The 27,097-nt window shown below is 34.9% G+C and overlaps 1 protein-coding gene across 3 annotated transcripts; it reads right to left on the minus strand.

Moving 5' to 3' along the window:
- LOC115442288 (facilitated trehalose transporter Tret1) lies at positions 1–26,925 on the minus strand. 3 transcript variants are annotated; one of them, XM_030167295.2, is made up of 4 exons: positions 26,687–26,925; positions 3,059–3,108; positions 2,510–2,645; positions 1–2,202 (listed from the first exon to the last, which is right to left on the minus strand). In XM_030167295.2, the coding sequence occupies exons 1-4, from the start codon at positions 26,697–26,699 to the stop codon at positions 869–871; spliced, it is 1,533 nt and encodes a 510-aa protein (XP_030023155.2). In that variant the 5' UTR covers positions 26,700–26,925; the 3' UTR covers positions 1–868. The 3 variants fall into 3 exon arrangements, with proteins under 3 accessions (XP_030023155.2, XP_030023156.2, XP_030023157.2); XM_030167296.2 differs by lacking the exon at positions 26,687–26,925 and adding an exon at positions 25,993–26,061; XM_030167297.2 differs by lacking the exon at positions 26,687–26,925 and adding an exon at positions 22,673–22,781.
- Between the last annotated feature and the right edge of the window lie 172 nt (positions 26,926–27,097).

The following is a 27,097-nucleotide window of genomic DNA, read 5'->3' on the forward strand; positions in this document are numbered from 1 at the left end:
TTTAAGATAACAACATAATTTTATTGTTCCTTGATCGTTTGTACTGTTAAAATATGTTTTATTTGTTAACATTAATGGTCTGTAGTCATAGAAATTTGAAGATTGGTTCATAAGCAAATGTCATTTTACATAATAATCGATATTCATTTTGTATCTCTCAGAGCATTATTTATTATATAATACACAATGTGTCTCAAGACATTTTAAATTATTTTACATAGATATTTAGAAACTAAAATTTATTTGCTGAATTTAATAATTGGCATGTTATTTGTGTCCATATTTCACTTAGTCTAAGACAAAATAAAACGAAAATACGAATAATTTATATAACAATTTTTAGGTAACTGCATTATTTTAAGAATGGTTGGGAGGATGGGCATAGCCAACATAAGTAACATTAACTTTACATATTAATTTTTTTATACTCAAACCACATATGTATATGGTTTAAGTATAATAGCTTGTTTTTAAAATACCAAGTTAAAATTTGTATAAAAGGTAACTTATATTTTCTCCAAAGTGACCCTGGCTATGCCCATTATCATTTAGTTTCCACCATATAATTGGCATCATGACACATACAGGAACAAAGAGTTATAATCAGTGTTACGGAACAAATATTTATTGTTTTTGGTCAAATTAATGAAATATAAATTAGAGGAGAAAGGGGCACTATTCGTAGATTCTAATAAAAAGATTAAGAGTTAAAAAATTTGCTTATTTTATTTCTGTTTCTGAGTTTATCTTCACTAGAGCTCGGACTCATAAACCATGAGAAAAATTGAAAAATATGTCAAAGTGCCCTCTTCTTCCCTAATGACTACTACTTATCACAGGTTTTAAGTACTTATTTACAATTAAATGTCTATTTCACTAAAACAATGTCGTCTTTATTAATCAGTTTTAACTGTACTTCAGGGTCCACTTGTCTCTTACCCTTAAAACTATCTTCTATGTCTTGTAAAGTCCTGTCCTTTGTTTCTGGCAATAAAGCGTAAATTACTAATAAAAATACAGTCAAAGTGGCAGAATAAACTAAAAATGCACCTTCGACTCCTACAGAAGAGTATAAATGAGGAGCAGTCTTCATAGATACCACGAAAGATGGCGTTAGAAACGATGTGGACAACGTCGATCCTAAACTCCTGTAAGCTAACGGGAATACTTCCCCACAGATAACCCAATTTAAAGGAACTAAACCGAGGCAAAAGGATAAAGTGTAGAGTGTCATCAAAGACATTGGCAGCACATCTAACATCCATTCTGAAGTTAGGACACCAGCTTTTCTAATATAGATGAAAACTGATATTGCGCTCAGAGATAAAACGGTCATAATACCGCTCGTGAATAAAATTGTACGTCTCTTGAAGTATTTCAACAAGAATATGGCTAAGAATGCGCACACAGTTCTCAATAGGTCCATGACTGTGAACTGCCAAGCGACGTCTTTCGGATCATTTTTGTCAAGTACAGCTTCAAGTATAGTATTACCATAAGCTGCGAACATATGAGCTCCACCGAACTCGAACACTATTAACATGCTTATAGCTATAATAGCTGGTTTGTAGAACTCTTTCTTTTTGAATATCTTCAATACATCCTTGATAGAATCCACTGCTGTTCTAAATACTCCACTACGAGTGGTTTTAACGACTTCGTTTCTTTTCTCTTCAGCTAGTTCTTCTTTCTGTGCGTTAATCATGGCCTCCAGCTCTTCCCTTTGTTCGGGGCCTTCACCTCTGACCCATTTGAACGCCTTTCTCGCTTCCTCAAACTTCTTTTTGGAGACCAGCCAACTTGGCGATTCCGGAGACAAGGAGATAATAGCCATGGCAATTAGAGGGAATAGCGAGCAGACGACAGCAGTCATTTTCCATGTTAACTGCGCGCCCCAAAGATGGGATAAGAAAATTCCTAACCCTAAAGATATAGCGAAGGTCCCTAGGAAGGCACCACGGTATTTTGGATCAGTGTACTCCGCCACTAATATAGCAGCTAGAGGGGTCCTTAAGCCTAAAGCCAGACCGTGCAGTAACCTTGCCAGTATGAAGAGTGGGACGGAGTTTCCTAGAACGAACACGATCCATCCGAGGAGTGCTGGTATGGTGCTAATGAGATGGGCTTTCTGCCGACCCAGACGTGTCATCAGGACTGGTGATACGAAGTTTCCAACGATGCCCATGACGCCCACCACAGATGCTGAAAAAGAAACCCATATAGATTTTAAATTGTATAATATATAATAATACTGAATATTTAAGATATAAGTAATTTTACTAATTGATAGAATAATAATAATTCCTAAATAATGCTGTTTGTATTGTTTTTAAGGGGTAGCTCTGTTCTCTTAATCCATTTCTTCTATATAGATCAATCATTTTATGTTATTTCTTTACATAACCAATTTTAATGCAACTTGCTTTTCCGAAAAGGTTCAGTTTTTACTGTAGGTACTCTACCTAACTGTAACCTGTAGTAGGATTCTGTAGAGATGCTTAAGACCTACCTATCCAAGAAGTATCATGTTCAGTGAGCGTCACCGGTCCCCCGTCACTCTTCAGTTGTGCGAACAGCACAGCAGGGAAGCCATGGGCACATCCATGCCCGGCAATATTCAACGCTGCACCGCATACCACGAAAGCCTGGAATTTTATGAATCAAGAATAAACATGGTATCCAGAATAACCTAAAAATTTGGTCGGATTACTTGGAAATAATTCTCCATAGACGCTTTATTATCGAGAGATAACTTCTAATATGATTTTATACCCTCTGGAGTTATCAAGGTATAAGCTGACTTATACAATGATTCAAGCTTGCAGTAATTGCATCGAGACGCATGTGTGGGTATAGAATTATTGAAATATCGCCGCTATTGTAAACGCATACAATTCAAAGTAACAAGTTTAAACCTAACTTTAAAAAGAGCAAAATGGTCCTTCGAGCTAGATATGTTTCTATAAATTAAATAGTTTAGCGTACATATCAATTATCATTGATGGATAAATACATTAATAATTATTCATATTATCGAATAAAATGACAGTATAGATACCTGTTTGAAAAACGGCTTCATCTCACGAAACTTAACTAAGAAGTGGGTTCCTGTAAACAGTAAAGAATACCATTAACCATTTCATAAATCATATTACAAAGAATACTTTATTACATAGAAATACCAAGTGGGCTGAGAATAAGTACATGTTTGATTAAACTTGATACATCGTAGTTCAAAAAACGCAAACCAGCAATGAACCATATTTTTAATGTAATTAAATAACAAATCGAATGTCAATGTTAAAGATTAGTTGTAGATACTAAACCCCTTATTCATAGACGTTTTTTATCGAAGGAAGGAGCATTACTGTGATAACAAGTCTGTTTCTTAGTGCTGATGACATGGTAGCCTTCGCAGTGCATGGACATATGGCCGTTGTGAATGGCTAATATTGAGATACAACTTGAATCTAGTTGGCTGTCAGATAACAAACAGCAAGCCGTTAAACGAAGCGGAGAAATAGACTTGTCATAACAGCATTGCTCCGTCCTTATATTAAAAAAAAGTCTATGAATAAGGGGGTAAGTAAACATATAAATAAACCGTTCACTTGAGAGTAAGGACTAAAATTCCCTAAAAGTAACACCACCTAGAATTTTGAGTTAAAAAGTACAGTCAGCAAGCAAGCAAGCAGTCAAGGAAAGACAAAACTTCAAACAGCCTACACAGGTGCACTCTCTGTTCCTTCACTCTCATAGTTTGGTGAGACGGCAATTGGACATGAAGGAGAAATTAGGCACAGAACCCATGGCTTTATGTGGCTTTTGAGGCACGGGGGTATATCATCGCCAACTTCCTGACACCGAACTGAGAGTGTGTAATTTTTACTTTTGAAAAAAACCAAGTCTGTCCAATTATTTTTGGCTCGATCCGCGATTCTAACCCAGGACCTCGCGAGTCACCGAGACAGTCGATAAAATCTGTGAATAGGTCATTATTGCCACGTAATTTGATTTTACAAATTACATCCCAGATTAGGATCTTTATCGGTTATTAAAAATACTCGTTTGTTAGCAAATAGAAGACAAATTGCACTGTAGAAAGATCAAAGATTTATTGCAGTTTGAAATGCGACAATTCTATTGTTTTGAAATATATATTTTTTAATATCTTAAGATTTATCCGATATGATTACGCCATTGTTATTTTCCACGAAATAAATAAATATCTTTCTTCATAATTGTCCTTATGATTTACTGGATATAATCCTAGATTCCAGGTTTTTTCATTCCAAATGAACAGTTCATGTGATAGGAGCCTTTCGTTTAATTTTTATCAGTGGTGCTTTACAACTGGCTTATCTCGTGGAAACGTCTCTTAAAGATTTAAATGCCTCTTTACAGTGGTGCTTTACAACTGATTTATGTAGTGTAAACGTCCTTGTACATGAGGTAAAAATGCCCCCTTAGTTCATTAATTTGTCTCCCGCTTTGCTACGAAGAGAAGTGGGCAATTACGTAATATTTCCAAGTCCTTCTTTTCTTTCTATTTCGATTTCGTTGCGGGATAAAGACAAATGAGTGTTCCCTAAGACTCGCTGCTGACCTAGCTTACAGGAGTTGTAGTGGGTGTGAGAGCGGGAAAGTCTTTAAACACACGATTGATACTGAGCTAAATAACCTTACCTTACTCAAGAATCGAACCAAGACCTCGCCAAAGCAGTCATACCATATGCAATACTTATAACTAAGCCATAAAGGCAGTAGCACCGTTTTCCACCTATTGCTCACACACAGAGGCACTCATATGGACTTGTGGTTAGAAGTTAAGAAACCCGACTGCAATAGTACCTTGAAATAACTGTTCCGCGAACATTTGAGTACCTACATTTTACGGCGGAACATTATTTTCGTGAACACATAAGGTATGTAAAACTAAAGGCTGGTATCTCTATATCTACCTAACTTAACTGTGAAAGCGTTTGTACTAAATCTTACTAAACCCGTAAACACTAGACATTACATTATTTGAACATGTTAGGCTATTTCTCATTCCAGAATATTCCGGGAAAGGATGGCCCCCGCGTGTCTCCTTTGGGGCGAATCCGCGAGCTACACCTAGATTAAAATATAATCAAAGTAAATAGAAGTACGCAATTTTAATTCTTTAAATGCTTGTTTTTATCCTATCTGCCTTTAGATACGTAGTAGTTTTTATAAATGCATCCATTCATTGGGAGTTGAGGTCGTCACGCGATATTATTGAGCGCATCATAACTAGCCAATTAGGTACATAAAGATGCATTATATGTTACGTTAATATGTTTATAGTATTTCTTATTGAATCCTATTGATTGTATGTTCTCTGTAAAGTGATAAAAGAATAAATAAACAATTTATTAGTCAGTACTTGCTTAGTTTTGTCTCTCTCAAATTAAGATTATTAAAGTTAGAAAACACGACTTTTTAAAACCTGATTCTTGGTACATTCTGAATACAATATTTATGGGTAAAAGATAATTCATTTAATCCATGAATTAATCACGAATCTACTGCTCCAAATAAAACTAATTATCTTCAAAAACTGCATATTTTTGCAAATAAAAATCTAAGAATCAAGCGAGTTTCTCAACTTCAGCCAGAACAGAATAAAAATATTTAAAAAGAATTCAAGCTTTTTTGTTTTTTGGGCAAGGCAAAGTGATTGCACTTGATTATAAGCGCAATGCCTTCCAGATAGAGTATGTAATGGCAACATATGGCTATCTCATGTCATTCGACACAATCACGCCGGCCTACTAAGACGCTTCTTCACATTATGGCGGAAGGACCTCGGATTGTAGGAAGGAGGGAACACGGGTCCAGGCAAACTATGCCAAAGCTTGATGGAATTTTTTATTGTTATTTTATTGCTTCGAATGACGCTACGAGTTTGCCATTCGCCTGATGGTAAGCAATACGACCGACCATAAACAGTGGAAACATCATTCAATACCTTGAATTACAAAGTATTCTACTGCGCTCGCCATTCCGAGACATGAAATTTTAAGTGTTATTATGCCCAGTAGTTACACTGGTTACAATGTCCTTCGAACCGAAACACAGCAGTGACCACACACTGCTGCTTGGCGTGGTAAAGAAAAGAGTGTTGAAGATATTTCAAATCTTTGATTTTATTCCCCCTAAGCTTGCAACACGGACCAAAACATTAAAGGAAAAGAGTGTAGTTTTACAAATTGCACAGGATATGATCAAGGCACAGATCAAGGTGAAGATTGATTTTCCTGTGCACTAATTAGTGAACAGCGAATATTATAATTTAATGATATAATCGTCCAGGCTATCTAATTATTCATGACACAATTCGCACGAACAATGGCCGAGGCGTTGGGAAATCACGACACGGCTGTTATTGCATGTAAATATTTCATTATTGCAGCTTATGATAAAAATTATGTGTGTTTTGTCTTGTTCGAAGCCTGGTTTTATAATCCGGTTATATTAGTAATTCAATAAACGATACTATCTTTCGCACCTTTAGAAATAAAGTGACCTACCTCAAAATTTATATACCTATTTTCTGATTTTCTTAAAAAACGACCTTCCGAAGCATGCTCTATAACCCTACGATGAGAAAAAAAATATAGAATAGAAATAGAGACTCTTACTTTCAACAACCGCCCACTTCATTGCCTTCTATATTGTTTTCAAATCTTTTTTATTAGTTTCCCACAAATAGTATCTTTTGAGTAAGTCACCTTAGTCCTGATGGCGCGCTTTGTATATACTGGCATCTGGTCTATGTCATGGATAATGGACGACTGGTAGCTTCATGGGTCATAAGCATATGTGCGGCCTGCAAAACATTATTAAATGCCACATTTTGCCTAGATTTTGAAATTGACTTCTTAGAACGGAAGGAAAATCCATTTTATAAAAGAAAACGAAAATAATGATATTAGCGTATTATAATCAAATGTCTTGTTGACCTCTTTATTTCTGTGACCAAAGCACTAGTAGTAAGATTTTTGTATCCGCCCGGATAATGACCACTGTGAACAAAATTTAAACACCGCCATATTGGACCTATATTGTTCAATGTGTCGCGCTCCAGGATTAGCCAGTGCAATTCTGGTTTTAAACAGACCTGCACAATTGTGTTGATTTTATTGTCATTCGACACTCTATCTGGACTCCACATCGCTTACCTTCAGGTGCAGTGGAGTTACAAGGTTATGTACGTATATAAAAACCTCAAGATTTCTAATCATAATTTACACCGGGGAATTTTATTACTCGCAAATGTCTCGAAGATCGGTATTAACGATTTTATCCAGTCCAGCAATTTTATAGATTGTCTCTCTAGATGGAATCAGACATGCCTCTCAAGTCTAGACTATAATTACTTTATTGCGATGCGGAAATGATTCTACTTCAATTGAAATTTTTCCAAACCGAATGTCATTATAGGTATTTGTTTCGTTTATTTGTTTTTCTTTTTATTAAACGAGTTAAGCATATTTTTTATACTTAGGTTAAAAAATGTGATTTAAAATACAACTCTACAAGTATCTGTGGTCACGGTCATTTAGACCTCTGTCCAAGAATAGTATACGTTATATGTTCCGAGGCCCAGTGGCGTAGCTTAGGGATAGGGAAGGAAGGGAGCAATGGGGCGTTAAAATCCCTTAAATAAAAGCCAAAACTCCAGGTAAATGTATGTTGTCGACCACGAGGAGCTAGGTTCACCGCCATTCAAAGAATATCTAACTTTTACAATAGTTTTAAGACATTTGTAGCTCAGTAAATAATATGTTTTTACGTAAACATGCATTCGCTAAGTCAAGAAAACCTTATACAACTCTGTTTTAATTGTTTTTACGTCTACTAAGTACTATAGGACATACAATTAATTATAATTATTAGTAGGCACATCCTTAAGTGCTTATTACTTATTATTGTAAGATTCATCATCATCAGCCTATATCTTTATCCACTGCTGGACATAGGCCTCCTCTAATATGCGTTATTTTACTCTGTCTTTGGACTGTCGCATCCAGTTCTTGCAAGCGACCTTTCGCGGATCGTCACTCCAAATACCTGGAGATATGCTTGTTGTTAAAATTAATGATTCCTAAGATCAGTTGTTTGGACATGGAACATGTGCTAACAAAAACCATTAATTATAGGTATGAATACTTTGGTTACTGTACTCACCAAATAACTTATAGCAATTCCTTTGTACGTAGATATTCTAAAATTAGAAGACTATTTACCCAAAAAATCGAAGTACTAAGCCATTTCTATAAAAACCTCGTGTTTTATAAGTACTTACATATTTTTAGCCGTAGAATATATCGCCGATTTTACAATAGATTTTTTTACAACCCAGATATTGAACTTGACTGCTTTGTGAGGTAGTTGTATATAGCATTGAGGTATCGGTTTTGAATACCGGGTCAGGCAGTCACATACCGGGTCGAGTCTGAAATTTCTACTCGATATGGTCACTACCATCACTCACTCACTAGCCTACTGCCCCTATCACAACTTGGGAAGGAATACACATGATGAAAAGTGGGTGCACAGGCATCGCCCCTGCTTGCCTCTTAGAGATGAAAAGTATGTGCGTATATATATTAAAAGAAGTCACGTGTTCCCTAGCTATAGGCATAAAACTAGACATCGAATCACACGTGTTGCTGGCGTACTAGAAAGAAAACGTAAGCATATTTCCGTACTTTACCATTTCAAATGTAACAGAATACGATAAAATGTAGTTAATTTTACTGATTTTTTTATGGACCGTAATTTGGTAGACTGTGTTCTCCTTGTTCTTGTTCCTTTTTCTTTTAGTTCCTACAAATTTACTCGTGGGGTCGGCTGGCGGAAGCAAAAAAAGAGCTTGCCGAATTCAAGAAAAGACGTGCACCACTTGAGGCTCATGTAAGGGTAAGGTTTTTTTGAGGTGTGTAAAAGCGTTTCTAGGGTGAGCACACCCTTCCCGCCCTTGCCCCTCTCCCAACCTTTAGTCACGTACATGCTGCAGTTACAGTTTCTTTTAACGTAACGGCATACATTTGAAAATTTGAAAAGCGAACTTTCAGTTTTAAAATTGTGTCTCATCATCATCAGCCACTTAAAGTCCACTGCTGAACATAAGTCGTGTCCAAAGATTTCCACACGGGCCTGTCGAATGCGGCCTACGTTCAGCGTGTTCCTCTGACTTTTATTAAGTCATCAGTCCACCTTGCAGGACGTCCAAAGCTGCCATGGCTTGAATATTGTATATACAATGCACAATATTAGAGCTAGGCGTTCAGTCCACAGTCCGTATATGGTGCCAGGTCATTATGTCGTGTCTTGTTTCTACTCATCGCAAAACTATATGAGCACTTAGGGTCATATAAACAAGCAGCGTCGGACGTCCACCCACGAGGTGGACAGCTGACCTCCTAAATGTCGCAGGAGGTCGCTGGATGCGGGCCGCTTACAATAGATCGATCTGGAAATCTTTAGGGCAGGCCCATGTTCAGCAGTGGATATTCTGCGGCTACTGGTAATAAAACTAGCTAGAATTTACTAAATGTTTGGTGATTGATAGGATTTTTCTTAAAATATTACTGGTCTCTAACATTATATTCTACGTCTTAGTAATTATAATTTTCCAATAAAAATCCATTGCCACATAACTAGATTCAAGTCACGATCCGCACTAGATTACGTGTTTAAGGCGTCATCAGTTATGAAAGAATTTTCTTTATCAGTATAATTAGTTTAGTTATAAAATAATATACTTATGTAGTATTTTGTTTGGACTATTCTTATTATCGTAATTAATATCCAACAACTAGCCTTGCTACATTCATTTACTTACTATGGCGCGTATCAAGTGAGAAAATATATTTTATTAGTTAAAATCTATTTCGGGATAAGAATATAGCTTCAATAACTCTAGAAATATCCTAGAGGCTTCTGGAAATGGAAGCTCAACAAAATCGATTTAGCCGTGTCTAGATGCCAGGCAAACAAACAGACATAGGCAATAAAACTTAAAATAAAAGTTGTCTCGACTGGCTAGGAGTAATCATCTCTTGTTGGTCGACACTATATTTGGACCTAATAGGTCCCTCCGGGCCTCCAAATACCATCAGCTGCAGTACACGTTAAAAAAAAAATAAGCATATAAACAAAATCGTAGATACTTCAATAAAAAATAAATAAAGTAGATAATAATCGTTTTAATACCAAACCAAATTGCAAATATTTGAACGTAAAACCTAGAGTACGGAAAAGAAATAAAGGCCTTTTCTTGTACCAAGGATATTTAAATTACGTTTTAGATACAGGAATTACTTTTTATGTAATAAATAATGAAAAAACATGAACTGCAATCACAAATACTGATGCAATGACGAATCTTTGTCACCGACTATGAGAAATCCAAATGATTGTAAATTCAGCAGATTGTGTATGAATTTTATGAGCATACAGGTCCTCATAAATTTTGTTCTAGACCACGGTTAGGAAAGTAATTTGTTCAAATACACTTTCCCACAAAGAGCATTCAATTTTTTTTTAATTGTGCACGGCAAAGTGACTTTATTACACCGTATGGTAAGCGATCCGGGTAATAGTATCGATTAACGAGAGATGATTATCTCTGATTATGATTGTGCCAGTCGACACAATTATGTCGGCCTGTTTGAAACGGAATACACTGACTGATTCCGGAACGCAACACACTGACGTGACGGGTTTTCCGAATTCTCTTCTATATTCAGTATCGACCTTAGAAGGGGTGAGTCTATCGGTTGCCTGAAGCAACCTGTAATGTTTTATTATTTTAAGTAAGTAGGTTTATTGGTAGTTTTCTTTTTAATGTTTTCTTTTTATAATGGGTTGTCATGTTTTTTGTTTGTCACTAAATTAATAAACTATTATGAGATTCGTTTGGTATTAAAGATATTTTACTACCAATCTTAGATGAAGCGCCACGAACCTTAAGGGCGCGCAAGAGAATCTGGTTACATGCATTAATACTGTCTTGGAGGGATAATCACGATTCACGAACTCAGATAAATTTGCAGGTGAAAAAAATGGTACGACCTAAATACAAAAACTTTGCACTAAGTGATTTTCGCCTGGAATGCGCGTGGTACCTGTGGCCAAGCCCTATCTAGTAAAAGCATTCATATAATGAATTTTTTCTTAAGAAAGAAAGACATTTATTGCTGGAAAGAATAATAAAAAATTAACTAAAAGAATAAAATTAATAAAAGTTATACAAATTCAAATTATTGCACCAACAATGGGCCCCCATTCAGCTATGTGCTGCAGTAAGTAATACTGCAGCGCTGGTTTTCAAAGGGTAACCCGGATGACGTACAGGTTTAAATGAGAAAAGTTCGATGTAACTTGAAAGTGCTTGGTATGCGAAGATTTATTATTGTATTTTGTTGTAACTTCCTTCCTTATGCAGTATTCTTCCGTCAAGTCGACCTATGGTTTAAAAATAGTTTTCATGAACCTTTAATACACGAGTTTAAAAGTATGGGTGTTTTTATGTTGGTAAAAAAACATCAATGTTTTTCGTGTAAAATTGATAATATTTGCGGAAATTTCGTGACCGATTGAAACTATTTAGGTTTTTATGTAACGACTATTCGTTCACTATGATTTGCTATTTCGTTGATTAGATTTTTTAGGTAAGATCGCAAGTCAGCTCATGACGTCAATCACAATTGGTTTAGTTAGTGCCTAAGGGGGAAGATTGCATAAGTTACGAAAAAGGTCATGCTTTGGAATCATTAATGAAAGTTCTAAAATATCGTGTTTCTAGATTTTTTGGGATGTAATTAAGTATGTAGGTACAATCAGTCACAAAAGGTGTTAAACAACTTCAAACTTTAACCCTTCTACACATTAACTTCAATCAAAATATTATTTTTTTTTTATCTTAAATAGAGTAATCCCGGTGAAGTTTATTTCAGAGAAAAAAAAAGTTTTTTGATGGACATAAAAGTTTAAAGGCGGTTTGAAATTTTGAATTTGTTCAGCTACTTATGTGGCTGACTGTACTCTTCATAGATACTTAACACTCGACCTCGGAGCATGTGTCATATTGTAACGATAGTTAAGCTTGAAGAAATATACCTCCTTAAGCGATGGTATTACAAACTACAAACTACTATTTGGAAATCGTCGAAATGTTTACATCACTGTCTAGCCAAATTTTTTGGTTAGTAATTACTTATTAGATTTATTTGCCGCTTGGTTTCTAACCTATAACTGTGCCTTATACTACTCAATATAAATGTTAAATTTCCTCAAGATATTTAAGTTTTAATATTTATTAGTAAACGTACGAATGCCCAAATCAAATTTGTATTATTAGCACACAGGTCAAGAAATTCTGAATTATCATTACCGCCAGAATTTTAATTCAAAAAAAAGTTACAGGGACTTTAATTGCAGAATTTGGGGTAGGACATACGCGTACGAAACAAAGAGCAAAACCTAGTAGTATAACCCCTATGTAATATGAAAGGTAATACGAAGAAATCGGTTGCGCTCCGTGTTAATATTTGTGCTCTGTATGACCGCGATATTTGAGAACAAATTGCGTAGAGATGCGTAGTTATTGTTTTATTCGTTACAAATATTAAACTTAATTTGATGATTTTGACAGCCCTGGATCTTGATTTTTTTCGAGGTGGGGCAAAATCTGCGAAATGCCGCTCCCACCCACTTATATTATTACATTAGTCATCTTCATCATCATGTTGCGCCCCGCGGGATATAATTTTTGTATTGAATGTACTGATGTCTCAGTAGTCAAAGTTGCGTTAATAATGAGTTATGTATTCGTGTGCCAAGTTTGAATTTGCCGCCCGGGGCATGGGCCCCGGCTAGCCCCCCTTTAGATCCGGGGCTGGATTTTGATCCATTACATACTTTTTCATCATCATCATCAGCCCGTTGCAGTCTACCAAGGTAAGCCACAGAACCCGATCCGCTGCTTTATGCATCCAGTCGCTGCCGGCCCTCTTATGCATTTTTTTTTTTACCTTAATACAATGGAAAGAATCAAGGTTTGTTACCGAGGTTCATGTCCAGTAAAAACCTAGTGCTATCGATATAATATGTACTACGTACTGGATTTGGCGTTCCATTGTGTTCAACTGATTTGAACTGATATCCATTCAAACTGACTTTAGTATGGTCAATATTGACAGCTTGTGGTTGTGTACGGAGTGGCGCTCATGATATAAGAACTCGAGTCTAGGTGTAAACTTGGATTTGAATAAAAAGCATTACTCATATAAGTAATATTATGTGTTGTTCAACTGAATAAGTAGGTTATAACAGTGACGTTTTGGTTGCCATTTTAGTTCAGATTTTGAACAAATAGTCTATATGGACGTTCGTGTCTTAGAATATACGTCAATGCCTAGTGCTAATTGAAACAAGGCCTAAAAGTGAATCTTCGTCCTGAGGTTGTCGATTGTAAACAGACGGTCGAAACAACTTAGTTATTTATAGGTGCATAAACATGGCACGAACATGAGCGGCGGTAGCCTAGTTGGGTGTGGAACGGACTGCCGAGACGAATGTCCGCAGGTTCAAATCCCAAGGGCACACACCTCTGACTTTTCTAAAATCATGTGTGTATTCTTTGTGAATTTATCGTTCGCTTTAACGGTGGAGGAAACCTGCACATTTGCGAAGTTCTCTATAGGAATTTCGAAGGTGGGTGAAGTCTACCAATCCGCACTAGGCCAGCGTGGTGGACTAAGGCCTAATCCCTCTCAGTAGTAGAGGAGGCCCGTGCTCAGCAGTGGGCAAGTATATAATACAGGGCTGATAATTATAAGCATGTCAGTTTGCGCGAATATGTTAGTGGGGGTTTTGACGCGTTGCAATTCGCAACATAACAATACATATGTTAAAACTTCAAAGGAGAATCACTGAGATGTTCTAAATACAATTTTATTTCACAATATCAGAGGTTATACTTTCACAACAATTTCTTCCGAACTATGTTCGTCGACTAACGCTTCATACGCTTGTAACATCGACTACCTTCGTGTTGCCAGTTGTTATACTTTTTATAAAAAATATAATAGTGTCATCGGTGATACGAGCACAAATAATTGTTATACAAAATTATTATTTGTAGAAATAATATCAATTATAATAATTTTAAAGTAGATATTATTCATTTATATTAGTTTATTATTATTAAATTAGCATAAATATAAATTAGGTATTTTTAACACATACCTACATAATATATTAACGGCGGGTTTTGTCATTTACAGTAATAGTCAAAGTTGCTGTTACATTTCCCTGAATTATCTTGACTCTTAACTCTTTTATGATAGCTGTTACTGGCGATCAGACTTTTATACAATCTTGTTGCGCGGAACACACATTCACTAGTATATTGCCTAAACTATGTTGAGTAGTATCATATCTATATATATGAAAATGAATCCTTATTTCCCTTGGTCACAGCATCACGCGTGAACAGCTGGACCGATTTCACTATTTTTTTTTGTTGTGTGTGTTATTGTCAGGAGAAGGTTCTTATGAAAGAAAAAAATCAAAAAATTGCTTGAAAAATTAGAAAATTTAAGAAAACTTAACGAAAATATTATTTTTATATAACTGTCAGCGATTGACAGAATGCGCGCAGCAAATTCATAGTTAATGCGGGACAACGTCTATCGGGTCAGCTAGTGTGAGATGTATTATAATGTGATAAAATTCAATAATTCAATATTTCCGAGTAATACAATCATTTTCAATTAAATCCTTGTAAGTAATTGTACACGAACTTATTCTTGACATAAAATCGAATTAATTGTAATTAACGAGGTAGTCCCGCTAAACACGAACTGAGAAATTATAATACAAATCATCCATTATTCATTTAATTAATAAATTAAGTATGCAATTAGTAAAATTAATCATTGTCACTGTTTTTATTATGCTTGAGGAAAGAATGGTGACTGCGCATTTCTCTCTTCGGCCACGGAGATATTACGTTTCTCGAGTTATTGTAAAATATAAACACACACACACAACACGTGTTTATCCCCGAAGGGCACCCACTTTTCGTCAAATGTGTTCTGTCCCATGATGTAATAGGGGGCGAGCCTATAGCCATATCGGGCGGAAATTCCAGACTCCAGGCTGATACTGAACAGAAAAACCCAAATATCACTTTACCCGACCCGAAATTCGAACCCAGGATCTCAGAGCGCTGCCGTAACGCGTATAAAGTACAACTACGGCACCGAAGCAGTCAGTATTGTTAAACTATGATTACAACTAACCGAAATTATCATTTAACATTACGCTAGCTCGCTAGCTCGGTACGAAGCTCCACAGTTGCAATTATAAAGATGATTTTGGCTACAGAACGAAAGGGCTGTCACGAGCGGCCACAATTGCCAGTTAGGGAGGTTTCTCCCCAAATTTAGGGTTTTTTTTAACGCCATGATGAGAAATTTGGGGAGCCAAGATGTTTGGAGGGACGATTGATATCACACTTATGATGTATTTCTTACCAAAACAGCGTTTGTAACACTCCGAAACATGCTTCCATTTTTAATTTCAGACACTATATTTACTTACTTTTAGGGGAATTTCATAGGAGTCATCTGCCAACAATGTGACGGGGGATATAACAACATATCATAGATCGGACATGAAAGTTTGCTAATTCCTTTATCATGCTTGAGATTAGTGAAGAAAAGACTTTGACAATCCATCATTGTCAATAATTTTCTTAAAAGTCCAACGTAACCACAGCTGCTCAAACATAGCCTATGAACAACTCTATGCTTGAGGTATTCCTCAAGCATAGAGTAATAATGAATTTGTATCCTAAATATAATATATTGGATACAAATCCAGGAACGTAGCTTCGGTAGGACGCCCAGGTTCTCGTATCGATTTTAAGGTCATGACACACACTAAGTTAAGGAGGGTATTTCTTTGCACATGGGTCCTTGGTTACCTAGCTACGTCACTGAGCGTACCTACTATGCGTAGAATAGAGCCCTGCAGTACACGAAGCTTGAGTATGTAAAGGGCGTAGTTGTTGTGAAAGTAAATTTCTCTTTAATGTATTTGTATTCGACTCGCTGTAGGGTCATGCAATGCCCTTCTTCCTGAGACATACATTTTCTTGGTTCATAGTCAATTTATCTTTTCAATAGAGTATGGATTAGTTATTTACTTGAATTTATATCTACTTGAGAAAGCCCTCTCATTTTTTTCTGGATGAAAACTATAATGAGGCTTGAAAGATATGTACGCTATCATCATCATCCACAAAAGGAAGCAAATATATGACGGCAGTTTATGAATTAGGAAAAGGTTATATCAGTTGTCCTTTTAGAGGATTGATTAACGAAATCCAATAAACCGTGGCAGTGAAATATTGCCTTCAAATCTTATCATGAATCATCATCATCAATTGTAAACTAATTAGTCTAGTAATGGAATAAACCAAATAACCTTGAATCAACTCAGTCTGTAGGTTTAATGTAGAATGTTTTTGGGATTGCAGAGGACATTGTCGAAAACGGCCCCAGATCCAACAAAGGTGTGACTAGCACCATAATTATTTATGTATTTGCTTATATTATTTGCAAATATGTGTATAAAACGGACAAGCTGCTACATCCAAAATGAATATATAAAAGTATTGTAAGGACTTAAAGTCAAAGTCGCCGACATGTTTACAAATATAATTGTGTATAGAGATGTACCGGTTCGACAAAACGATAATTCTAATTACCGATAATTAATTATTGAAACATTTTAATATATTCTATTTGTGAGGCGATATGTTCTTTAATTATTATAATAATATTTAATCGAGCAGTGGATGCGTCTCAAATAAATAAGTAATTAGTTTTAGGACTAAATTGATTATAGATCAAGTCGTCTATGAAAAAATTTTTTTTTTTAGTTTTTAATTCATATTGATTTACTTTGTTTATTTAGATTCTATATTAGCGACCCGCCCTGGCTTCGTACAGATAGCAGAGCATAATATATTATGCGAACATATATTTTTCTGTCGTACAAAATATTTATGAATTATACATATAAAAAGTAGCGTTCTTTTCTCTCCCTCCATCCGGGGACCTCAAACTCTCTCCATATTAAATTACTATCGGATCCGCCCGTATGAAAGATTTTCCGGGATAAGGGTCCCGCTAAATATTTTTCCAAATAAAAATAACCCTATGTTGAATAAAATCGATTTTTGTATAAATGATCGATATAATCGATCCAGAATCTAGACGAGTAGTATCCCTAATTCTTTCTTCATTTTTCAATTCAATTTATGTCACTCACACTTCACTCATCAGAGACAAATAAACTAGACTCTCACTTTCCATATAATATAATTCTTTGACTCTCACTATATCATTGACGATTCGACTATTATAAAGACACTGTGCGATTGATTACGATATCGACATACACTGGCTGTGATTTCTGGACTTTGTGAACTGATGTAACAATTTACCTGGCATTGATAACGGATACGAAATGGAAATTGCTTTTTGAATTAATTGTGGCTCTGCTGGCGGATCCATGGTGTTGGAGAACGAGCAGATTCGCCATTGTATACAACGATGGACAGCGCCTCGTTTGGTAAGCACATTTTTCTTTAATCGTACAAGTTTAACTGCCGCCAAACTTCTAGTTCGCTCCTCAGTTCCTGTTCTTGGTAGCTGCGTGGAGACAGCGGACAGAGTCTGTATACTACCTACTACACACTTTAGCATGTGGCTGTGGCAACTTAAGAGCAAACTAGCAAGTATATTGTTGATTAAAAAATGTGTGTCATATGCTTGAAGGTTTCTTACATTTAATTCAGCTGGAAGATTTGAATACATAAATCTGCTTTCCGTTTGACACTATATTAATATATTGCCATTCTAATTTGAGCATAATGTGTTTTTTTTTTCAGGTTGTAGCCCTTGATCTTATATGTACAGCATGTTGGACCACGGCCCCAGAGCCTATACATACTTCAGCTGTAATAATGTTAATAGAAGCTGCGTGCTCTGTAATAGAATGTTGGAACTCCGGACTCGGTGATTGTGATTGGCAAAACTGAATTGATAAATAATACCATAACAACAACCCTCCTGCACAATACTCAGATAATATTTTATAAAACAAAGTAGTTGATGAGGAAATAAATAATATGAACTAAAATTATTTTTTTATTTGTTTAATTTAACCCTACATGCCCTAAGAGTCTACCAAAAGTGTGTAAAATATGCCATGCTTCTGATGAAGCGTGAATGCTCAACAGTGCGCCTCTATCTGTCTCTTCGGGGAATACGTACGACGTACGTATATATAGAAAATACATAAAATCTGAAGGGTACTCTTAGATGATGTAAATACTATAACTACATAATTAGGTACATTTTTACTTATAAATAATTATATGAATCAAGTCTTAAAATAGCCTGATTTAAGTAAAAAATAATCAGTTACCTACATAGTGATGAATCTTTAGGGCTTATATATATTAGATAGGTACTTATATATCAATAAAAAGCATATTTAAATCGTAAATGATAGGACTATAAATCTACCTTGAACATTGAAAATCTTTCAATGTTTACTATCAATTATAACCTCAATATCTCATCGTTTTTATGGATTGATGCGATATCCCAGCTTGTCCGTTTTATAAATAATATGTCATGAGAATTTATTAATGATTCTAAATATTACAAAAAAATTTCCATTACTGTTGGTTCCAGGGCGAATTATGTATGGGCACAGAACGATGTCCTTTCAAGACTGGAATTTCGGTAACGCAATTCTTTAGTTGCTATATGTGAAGACATTGAGCTCAAACTAAACTCTAACAACACAGGTTAAGTTTCACTAAACCGCAAACAATGTTGCGGTTACTTATAGCACCACGTTTTAACACCCAACGAAAATCTTATGTAAACAGTTTTAGGAAGACTTTATTGTTGCGAAATTAAAGATTTTCTGGGCAACGTTTTGAGATTATTGTACAATCGTGACGTCTATCTGGCAAATTAGTTGCATTGTCTAATTATTGACGGCCGATTTCAACAAATTAACCCAATCTTAATTTTAGATCCCAAGAATAAAAATTGCTTTTGCAACATGCATGAACATGTATTGTGCTGACTTCAAATTTAAGTGCCGACGTGCAGTATAGGCAGAAAAAGGTCATGGCATGCCACAATTAACTTTGCGCTAGTGGTAGGTTATATTTTATATCCGCCGGATAGCGACCACCGTACTCAAGGTGTTAAAACCCATCGCGTTCCGGGATCAGCCTGTGTATATCCGGTTCCAACAGGCCGGCATAATTATGTCGACTTACGAGGGGTAATCATCTCTCGTCAGTCGACATTCTATTGGACCTCACTCCAATTCACATCAGAGTAATAAGGTGCAGTAGTTTCACATTACCGAGTAAGTATGAAAAAAAAAAATATGGAAAAAACTTGTAATGACAGTCAGCATTTCTAGCAACAACAAACAAACAAAAATATAAAACCAAGCATCTTTCAAGTGGAATTAGCATTTTCACTGGATCAAATTATGCTATAAGTTTGACGTCACGTAATTTGATGCATTGATATTTGAAACGTAACAAACTTTATGAGAGGGTAGGCAGAAATGCAACATGTATTCACAATAATTTATAAACATGTATTAATATCTCCATCCACGTGTCCTTGACATTACAAATCTGGGGTTGACACAAGACCATTTTTAAACGTGTTACAAAATAATACGAGTTTGTTTTTGTTGATCGAGAAACCGAGAAAAACCAGGTGTTTTTGGAATCGAAAAACTTATACAAATTTTATTTACCCTACCAATGGTTTGAACTACATTTAAGTAGTCAAATGTGGTTTGTATTTGTGTAGATGTATTCTTCATTTTTGGATATTTTGTATAAACTAGGGCTATTTCTAAATTCATTACTAGTTGCTATTAATATTACACATCACTATTATCTCAATATCTCTGCGGTTACAATGCACTGTTAGAAAATACTTAAGCGCCGCGTAATGGCTTATCAAATTAAGTCTATGAAACCGTGATGACCACGTTGATTAGTTTTGTGTTAACTCTTTAAATAGGATTGTTAAGATCATTAATATTATCTGTACTTGATATTATCTTCCCTGATTCAGTGGCAGTGTGAGCTAGGTTTGGGAGTTAAGGTTTTATTTAGGCTACATTATCATTGGATTACTTAAACTATTTGCATTTTACCACGGTGGATCCGGGACCAAAACTAATTGACAAATAAAATCCTATAGTTTTAAAAATATATATTATAAGTCATGCATATTAAATAGAATAATAGGTACTTTACTATTCTGATGCAAGAAAAATATAATTTGCATTATATTGCCAAACGTAGTAACAAGGTAGTGACCTAGATACACTAATTTGCCGCGCTATTTGCGAAGTCAAGTTCAAGTATCAAATATCATCCGTATTATTTCAAAGAAATACTTCTAATAATAATATCAGCCCTGTATTATATATCTTCTCTACTACTGAGAGGGATTAGGCCTTAGTCCACCACGCTGTAGTGCGGATTAGTAGACTTCACGCACCCTCCAAATTCCTTGAAAGAACTTCTCAGGTATGCAGGTTTCCTCACCATGTTTTCCTCCACCGTTAAAGCCAGCGATAATTAACAAAGAATACACACATGATTTTTTAGAAAAGTCAGAGGTGTGTGCCTGTGGGATTTGAACCTGCGGACATTCGTCCCGGCAGTCCGTTCCACAACCAACTAGGCTATCGCCGTTTTTTTTAAGGTAATAAGTACTTTTATGGTTTTTATATGATTTTTACGAAATTATGGAGATCACGTGGCTAATGTTAAGTCGCAGGAGTGGATAAAACGGTGATGAGACTTAATACAAATACAACTAAACTTTACTAATATAAACTTCATCTTTTACGAATAAACTACTGAACGGAATTTGATATTAGTACGATATATGACTGAAACCTCGAGAAAGGACATAGGTTACTTTTGCCCTTGAAGCTGCGGCCAAATATAATAAGAAATAAAAAAAAACGATATTATGACAAGTATAAATAAAAGTACGTTCCCAAAGAATTCGTTATAGGTAATAAATCATATGATTTCGTGAATGTCCTTTCCAATTTTATTCAACTGGATTTTAACCACGTCACCACCCGCGTGAAAAAGAATAAAAGTCCGGCTATATATTTTCCTGAGATAAAAAGTTATAGCATTCAGGAGTAATGAAGCTTCCTATGAGTGAAAGAATTTTCTAAATCGGTTCCTTGGTTTCCTACAAACCTTCAAGCAAACTCACAAACCTTTTTTTATATTAAAGCAGCGGTCGGCAACACGCGGCTCACGAACATTTTGTTTGTAGCCCGTGATTGTTTTGTAATAAGGCTTAACATTAAAATAAATGTATTAAATTAACAGTAAGCGCATCTAAAGCAGGGTTTCTAGGTGTAATGTTAATGTATGGCCCGCCTTTAGTTAATTATGCCACCGTGCCCTTGCCTACCAAAAGGTTGGCGACCGCTGTATTAAAAATATCAGAATCTACAGTGACCACTTTCTTTTTATCCCAAAACTTGTTTCGGGAATTTCGAATACTGTGTTCGTGTCTTACCACAGCACTCTAGGGAACGTATTAATAATTCAATCTCAGCTTTGCGTATGCTCTCAAGTCTACATTTAATGTATAAAAAACAAAACTTAAGTTTTCGTTTCAGAGCTTGTTATCAAGTCCGCGTTCTCTAATAAATATAACTCAGCTCTAAAAATCCGTCATATTTTGTGACTTATATCATTTGATATTTTGATATTTGTTAACCGACTTCAAAAAAAGGAGGATTATCAATTCGACGTGAATTTTTTTTTATTTTTTTTTAACTAGCAATTTTAATTAGGCACCGACTCCAAAATTGGTATCCAATATATACTTGTTATGTGAAATTATTTATTGGTTTTGAGTGGTTTTTGAAGGCGGTTTAATTTTTTGTTAAAATTATTTTTATTTTGTCATAGCGATTATCTTAAGATGCTGACTTTAATTTGACAGCGTCTCAGCTGATATCACATTTTAGACCGAAACTGAATTGTATCCATTAATATATATAGGCCTAGGGCACAATGTGACATTATCCATTTGTTGCTGCGACTATAGTGTAGTAAACTAACAATTGGTGACAATTTTTGACCGTCTTTTTATACGATATAATATTATGTTATTTTCGATATCAATCTCTATAAATTAACCTCCAGATCTTCTAAAAGTCGTAATAGAAAAAAAACAAAAAGTAAATAAGGTTAAAATGCTAGAGGTAGGATATATTTTATATCCGCCCCGATAACGTCTACCGTACACAAGGTGTTAAAACCCATCCCAGTGGTCCACGTAACCGTGTCAAGTTTCGGGATCAACATTGTATATCCAATTACAACAGGCCGGCATAATTGTGTCGACTATCAAGGGGTAATCATCTCTCGTCAGTCGACATTCAGTTGGACCCCTCTTCATTTACCATCAGGTCATCACCATCATAAAAAATATCAGGTAGATTATAAGTAGGTACTTACCTACAAGTTCTTATTGCGTTTAAAGAAGAAATACTATGAATCGACCCCAGAAACGACACAGGTATAAGAAATACCTATTATATGGTCTATCACCCACAAAGGTAAGTAACGTGTATTATTCATAAAAGTATTTTCGGCGTCCTATATAGTGTTTGTAAGGAATTTTATCAAAAATAAATATGGGATAATGAGCAATATTATAATTCACGAGATAAAATAAAATACTACAAACAAACTTTAAGTCATTGTTTCAGTGTTCACGTTGCTTTTAGATAGAACCTATACCTTTATCTAGTTGCTATGTATTTCTCGAAATAAATGTAACTACATAACGAAAAGGTTTTCACGAAATATTGTTATGAAATTTTGTGTCTCATTTGTTTACTACGTTAATTCTATATTATTTGATAGTCAGCGAGAATTAGGATGCCTTCGAAAGAAAGATGCAACGATATCTCCACAACGCGCTAACTCCTGCACATTGATTCATTCATTTCTTAACCAATTTTAAGGCAGTTCTAACAACTTCTGTTACATCATACTAATATTATAAATGCGAAAGTTTGCGAGTATGGATGTATATATATGTGTATGTTTGTTCCTCTTTCACGAAAAAACTACTGAACAGATTTGGATGAAACTTTACAGTAATATTGGTTATACATCAGAATAACATATAAGGTAAAATTTACAATGATTTTGTGTAATTTGATCATAATATAATGACACATATCAAGTAAGTCAGATAAAAAATTGCTATCTTGGCGTACGCTGCCTAAACCATTGGTTTGTCTTAAATAGTTCTAAATAAAAGTCCGCGACAGCATATATCTACCTTTTATGTGGAAGCCTATGACTTTTTAGCGGGACTTTTAGCATGGAAAACTCCTGCACGCGGTCGAAACCGCGAGCAATATATAATAATCTTAGATCAATTACTTATAAGGCCTATACGACCCTTGGGCCGCATTGGATATGAGACAAATCAAAATTAATAGACTCGCCTGACTTGGACAGCATCAATAATCACTAATAAAGAGCTCACAAAATCAATCAAGATATCCTGGAATTATGTTACAAAATTGTATCGCAGATCTGTAGAAAAATAAAATAATACCAAAATCACTTTTGGCTGACAAGTTTTGTTGTTTAACCACTATTTTAAGAGTAGGTAACTACATTTTGTTTTCATAGAATTAAAGTAGCTTGGATTGTCCGGTGTTGCCGGTTTATAAGGCTGATTTGTTGGAATTACGGAAAATTGTACATTTATGTATTTGTGTAATTTTAACGCGATTTTTTTGTCAAACTAGTGTGATCTAGATGATTCTTAGCTACAATTTAGGAATATCTACTCGCCCTTTAGAAGAATATAAAAAGTTTTTAACGATCTATGTAAAGTCTACTAGATTCGTTTCTTACTTATGACAGTGTTAATTGAAACCGTAACAAAATCGCAAAAATAATTTAAAAATTTGGGCTGTATACTATAACACCAATATAATATTATTGTAACACCAAAATAACTCAGCAAAATAACTTTCTAGCGGTAAATTTTTTTGTAAGTATAATTTTGTTTTCTATAAATACGATTTTTAATTTGCATAATTCTTAGCTTAGGTTATTCAATGTCTTTTATGGATATTTCGTTGTTTCTTTATTATTTTTATATTAATTATTCGATTTAAACGACTACAATTACTTTTTTTTGGTAGTATGAACTCTATTTGTCACCGCAGCGACTGTGATTGTGTCCTGAGCCACATTATTATATTAGACAAAAAAAAATGTTCTACGTTGATCGACAAAGACGAGAGGATCTGGCTTGTATTACTTTTATTAGTCCATGTCTAAGGCCTAATGTTAAATCATTATTCTATTTAACCTTTGGTTCCAGCAAAAATGTAAAGAATCAGGTAAATAATCTAGAGCAGGCATCCCTAAAACAGCCCTACATTGCACACATTCATAGCAAGTAATTACACGAGCTCACTCACAGATACCACCTGTGGCATATTGCATTGCGCGACGTTTTTTTGCATTAATTCATCTCGAAAAGTTATTGATTTAAGGGAATAATATACAAAATAAAACATAGGAAAATACCCTATTTCAAATGCCTAACCACAAGATGAAGAGCGTACTCATGCAAATTTTTGTAAGGATCAAAATACTCAATTCTGCAAGAACTCGGAAATCTTTTTCTGTTCTGTCCCTACAAAAGGACTGCCTTCGCCCATGACAGACGATCATGAAAAAAAGGCAACGCGACGTGACAGGGAGGTTTTATTACCTATAACTGATATAGGTTATTTATAAATTTCATTCGGAACATATTTTTTCAAGTTGTTAATATATCCGCGGAACACTGATGCCGCCGCATTGGAAGGAGTAGGGTTCAATCCTCGCAATATGAAAATATTTTTATATTTATTTCGGACTTACTTGATGTGTATCGTTATATTATTATCAAATTACACAAAATCTTTATTAATAGCCGATGTGTTATTCTGATGTATAACCAATATTACTGTAAAGTTTCATCCAAATCCGTTCAGTAGTTTTTTAGTGAAAGAAGAACAAACATACATACATGCTCACAATCATTCGCATTTATAATATAAGTAGGATTGCGTACAAAATTGTTTTTTATTTTACTTTTATACGTGGATTTGGGTTCTATTTAAATACATTTTAAAAAGGTATAATAATCTAACTTACTATTGTAAAATAATTCACTCAAACTTCATTTCAGAGTTGCGTTTTTTGATATCTATCTAGGTATAGAAAATTATTGTTTTAATCGACCTATCAAAAAGGAGTTTCTAATGTATGGAAATTTTATCTGCTATTCTCAAAAAAAAACACTATAATTTGTTTTAAAAAAAAATACGGTATGTATAGTCTCTGAAGTATAGTCAATAATAATAACATCTTAGGGTATAGTGGCTGTGGACACCAGCTGTCAACGAAAAGGTCCGAGGATCGATTTTTTTACGATTATAGAATAGACTTTAAAAAAAGCCCGTCGTATGTACATATTATATTTTATAATTAAGTAGCTAATTTAATTTTGATTAACATTAAGTATTTTCATGATTGGCTTTGAAAGCCACAATCGCTTTCGTTTATAGAAAAATATACTTAAATACATGTACTTACAAGATCCAATTTTTCTTGATCAGTCTAAGAAATCCTCGATGTCAATATTTTATCAATTCACATAATATATAAAAGATATGGGTTCTATTATGGATTATAATGGTTTAAAACCATCATATGTGTTCATGGTAAGTCATAATAACTTGAAAAATTCTTACCAAAAATGTTTTCACCCACTTTAGCCGGTTCGTCTCATCAAACGAACAAACTTTGATCGACTAAACCATTGTTGATATCCGTTCTCTCTTTTAAACAACAAACTTTTTTCTTTTTAACTTTACCCTTGACATTGGAAACAAATACCAATTTATCCTGACCTCTGTCTCGTATCGCCGTTCCAATATTACGGAAGTCAATTTGTAATGGTCGTAGCGATGCATAACATTGCCGAATAAAAAAGAACTTTTATGCCTATGACGACATTTGATAAAATAGGTCTTTATATATTGGCCTATTTATCGTCCGGACGCATAAGACCCGTGGCTTCCAGAGAAAATAAACGGCTGAGAGCTCTTGTTGATTTGGTATTAAAAATGTATACAGGTATAAATGACCTTTTTAGTTAGGTCTTTAGATGCAGATAGGCAGTAGGAATAAAGGTGTCTAACTACAGTGGTTGTAAGATTGCATACTCACACGTATTTCGAAACATAGGGAAGTAATTTTAGTCACAATATCTTTTGTTGTCACATTTTATCCTGTGATTGGTAACGCGTACTTACCTACTTATTTTTATTTGAATGTTTTTTTAATAACAACGCGACATTAATGACTGAAGGCGGTTACAGAGCAAAGATTAAGTAATAAGTTACTCAATCAAGATGATTTGAGAAAACATAATGGCCTACTTACGTTTAAGATCCATTCATATTTTTTTAATCACTGCTCGTTTTGTAAACATCACTGCCACTGGTCACATAAAATTTCCGTTCATAAAAAATGCCAACACGAACGCGGAAGGTAATTTAATTGTTATTCACTATGATTTTTATTTTATAATTTTTGCAAAAGCGCGCGAACGCATAGTGAGGGAAAGCGACGTAAGCGCGGACGATTTCTCCCTCGTCGCAGCCTCGACTGAGTACTGACATGAGCCATCGGCCATTGGACGTTACACAACCCTGCCTAGTGATGTTATTAATGCTTTTTAAATAACTCACGCACTTTCTTTAATTTCACATTACTTGTATCCATCATTTCTATATAAAAATATATATAATAATATTGGAAGTTGCGATAACGACCAATTTATTTTCACTGTAA

This window comes from Manduca sexta, chromosome 3 (genome assembly GCF_014839805.1).
Source record: "Manduca sexta isolate Smith_Timp_Sample1 chromosome 3, JHU_Msex_v1.0, whole genome shotgun sequence".
NCBI lineage: Eukaryota > Metazoa > Arthropoda > Insecta > Lepidoptera > Sphingidae > Manduca > Manduca sexta.

Coding starts and splice junctions, on each gene's coding strand:
- LOC115442288 (XM_030167295.2), bottom strand. Junction 2,646..3,058: donor TGAAGCCGTTTTTCAAACAG/GTATCTATACTG, acceptor ATAAAATTCCAG/GCTTTCGTGGTATGCGGTGC. Junction 2,203..2,509: donor ACATGATACTTCTTGGATAG/GTAGGTCTTAAG, acceptor TTTCTTTTTCAG/CATCTGTGGTGGGCGTCATG.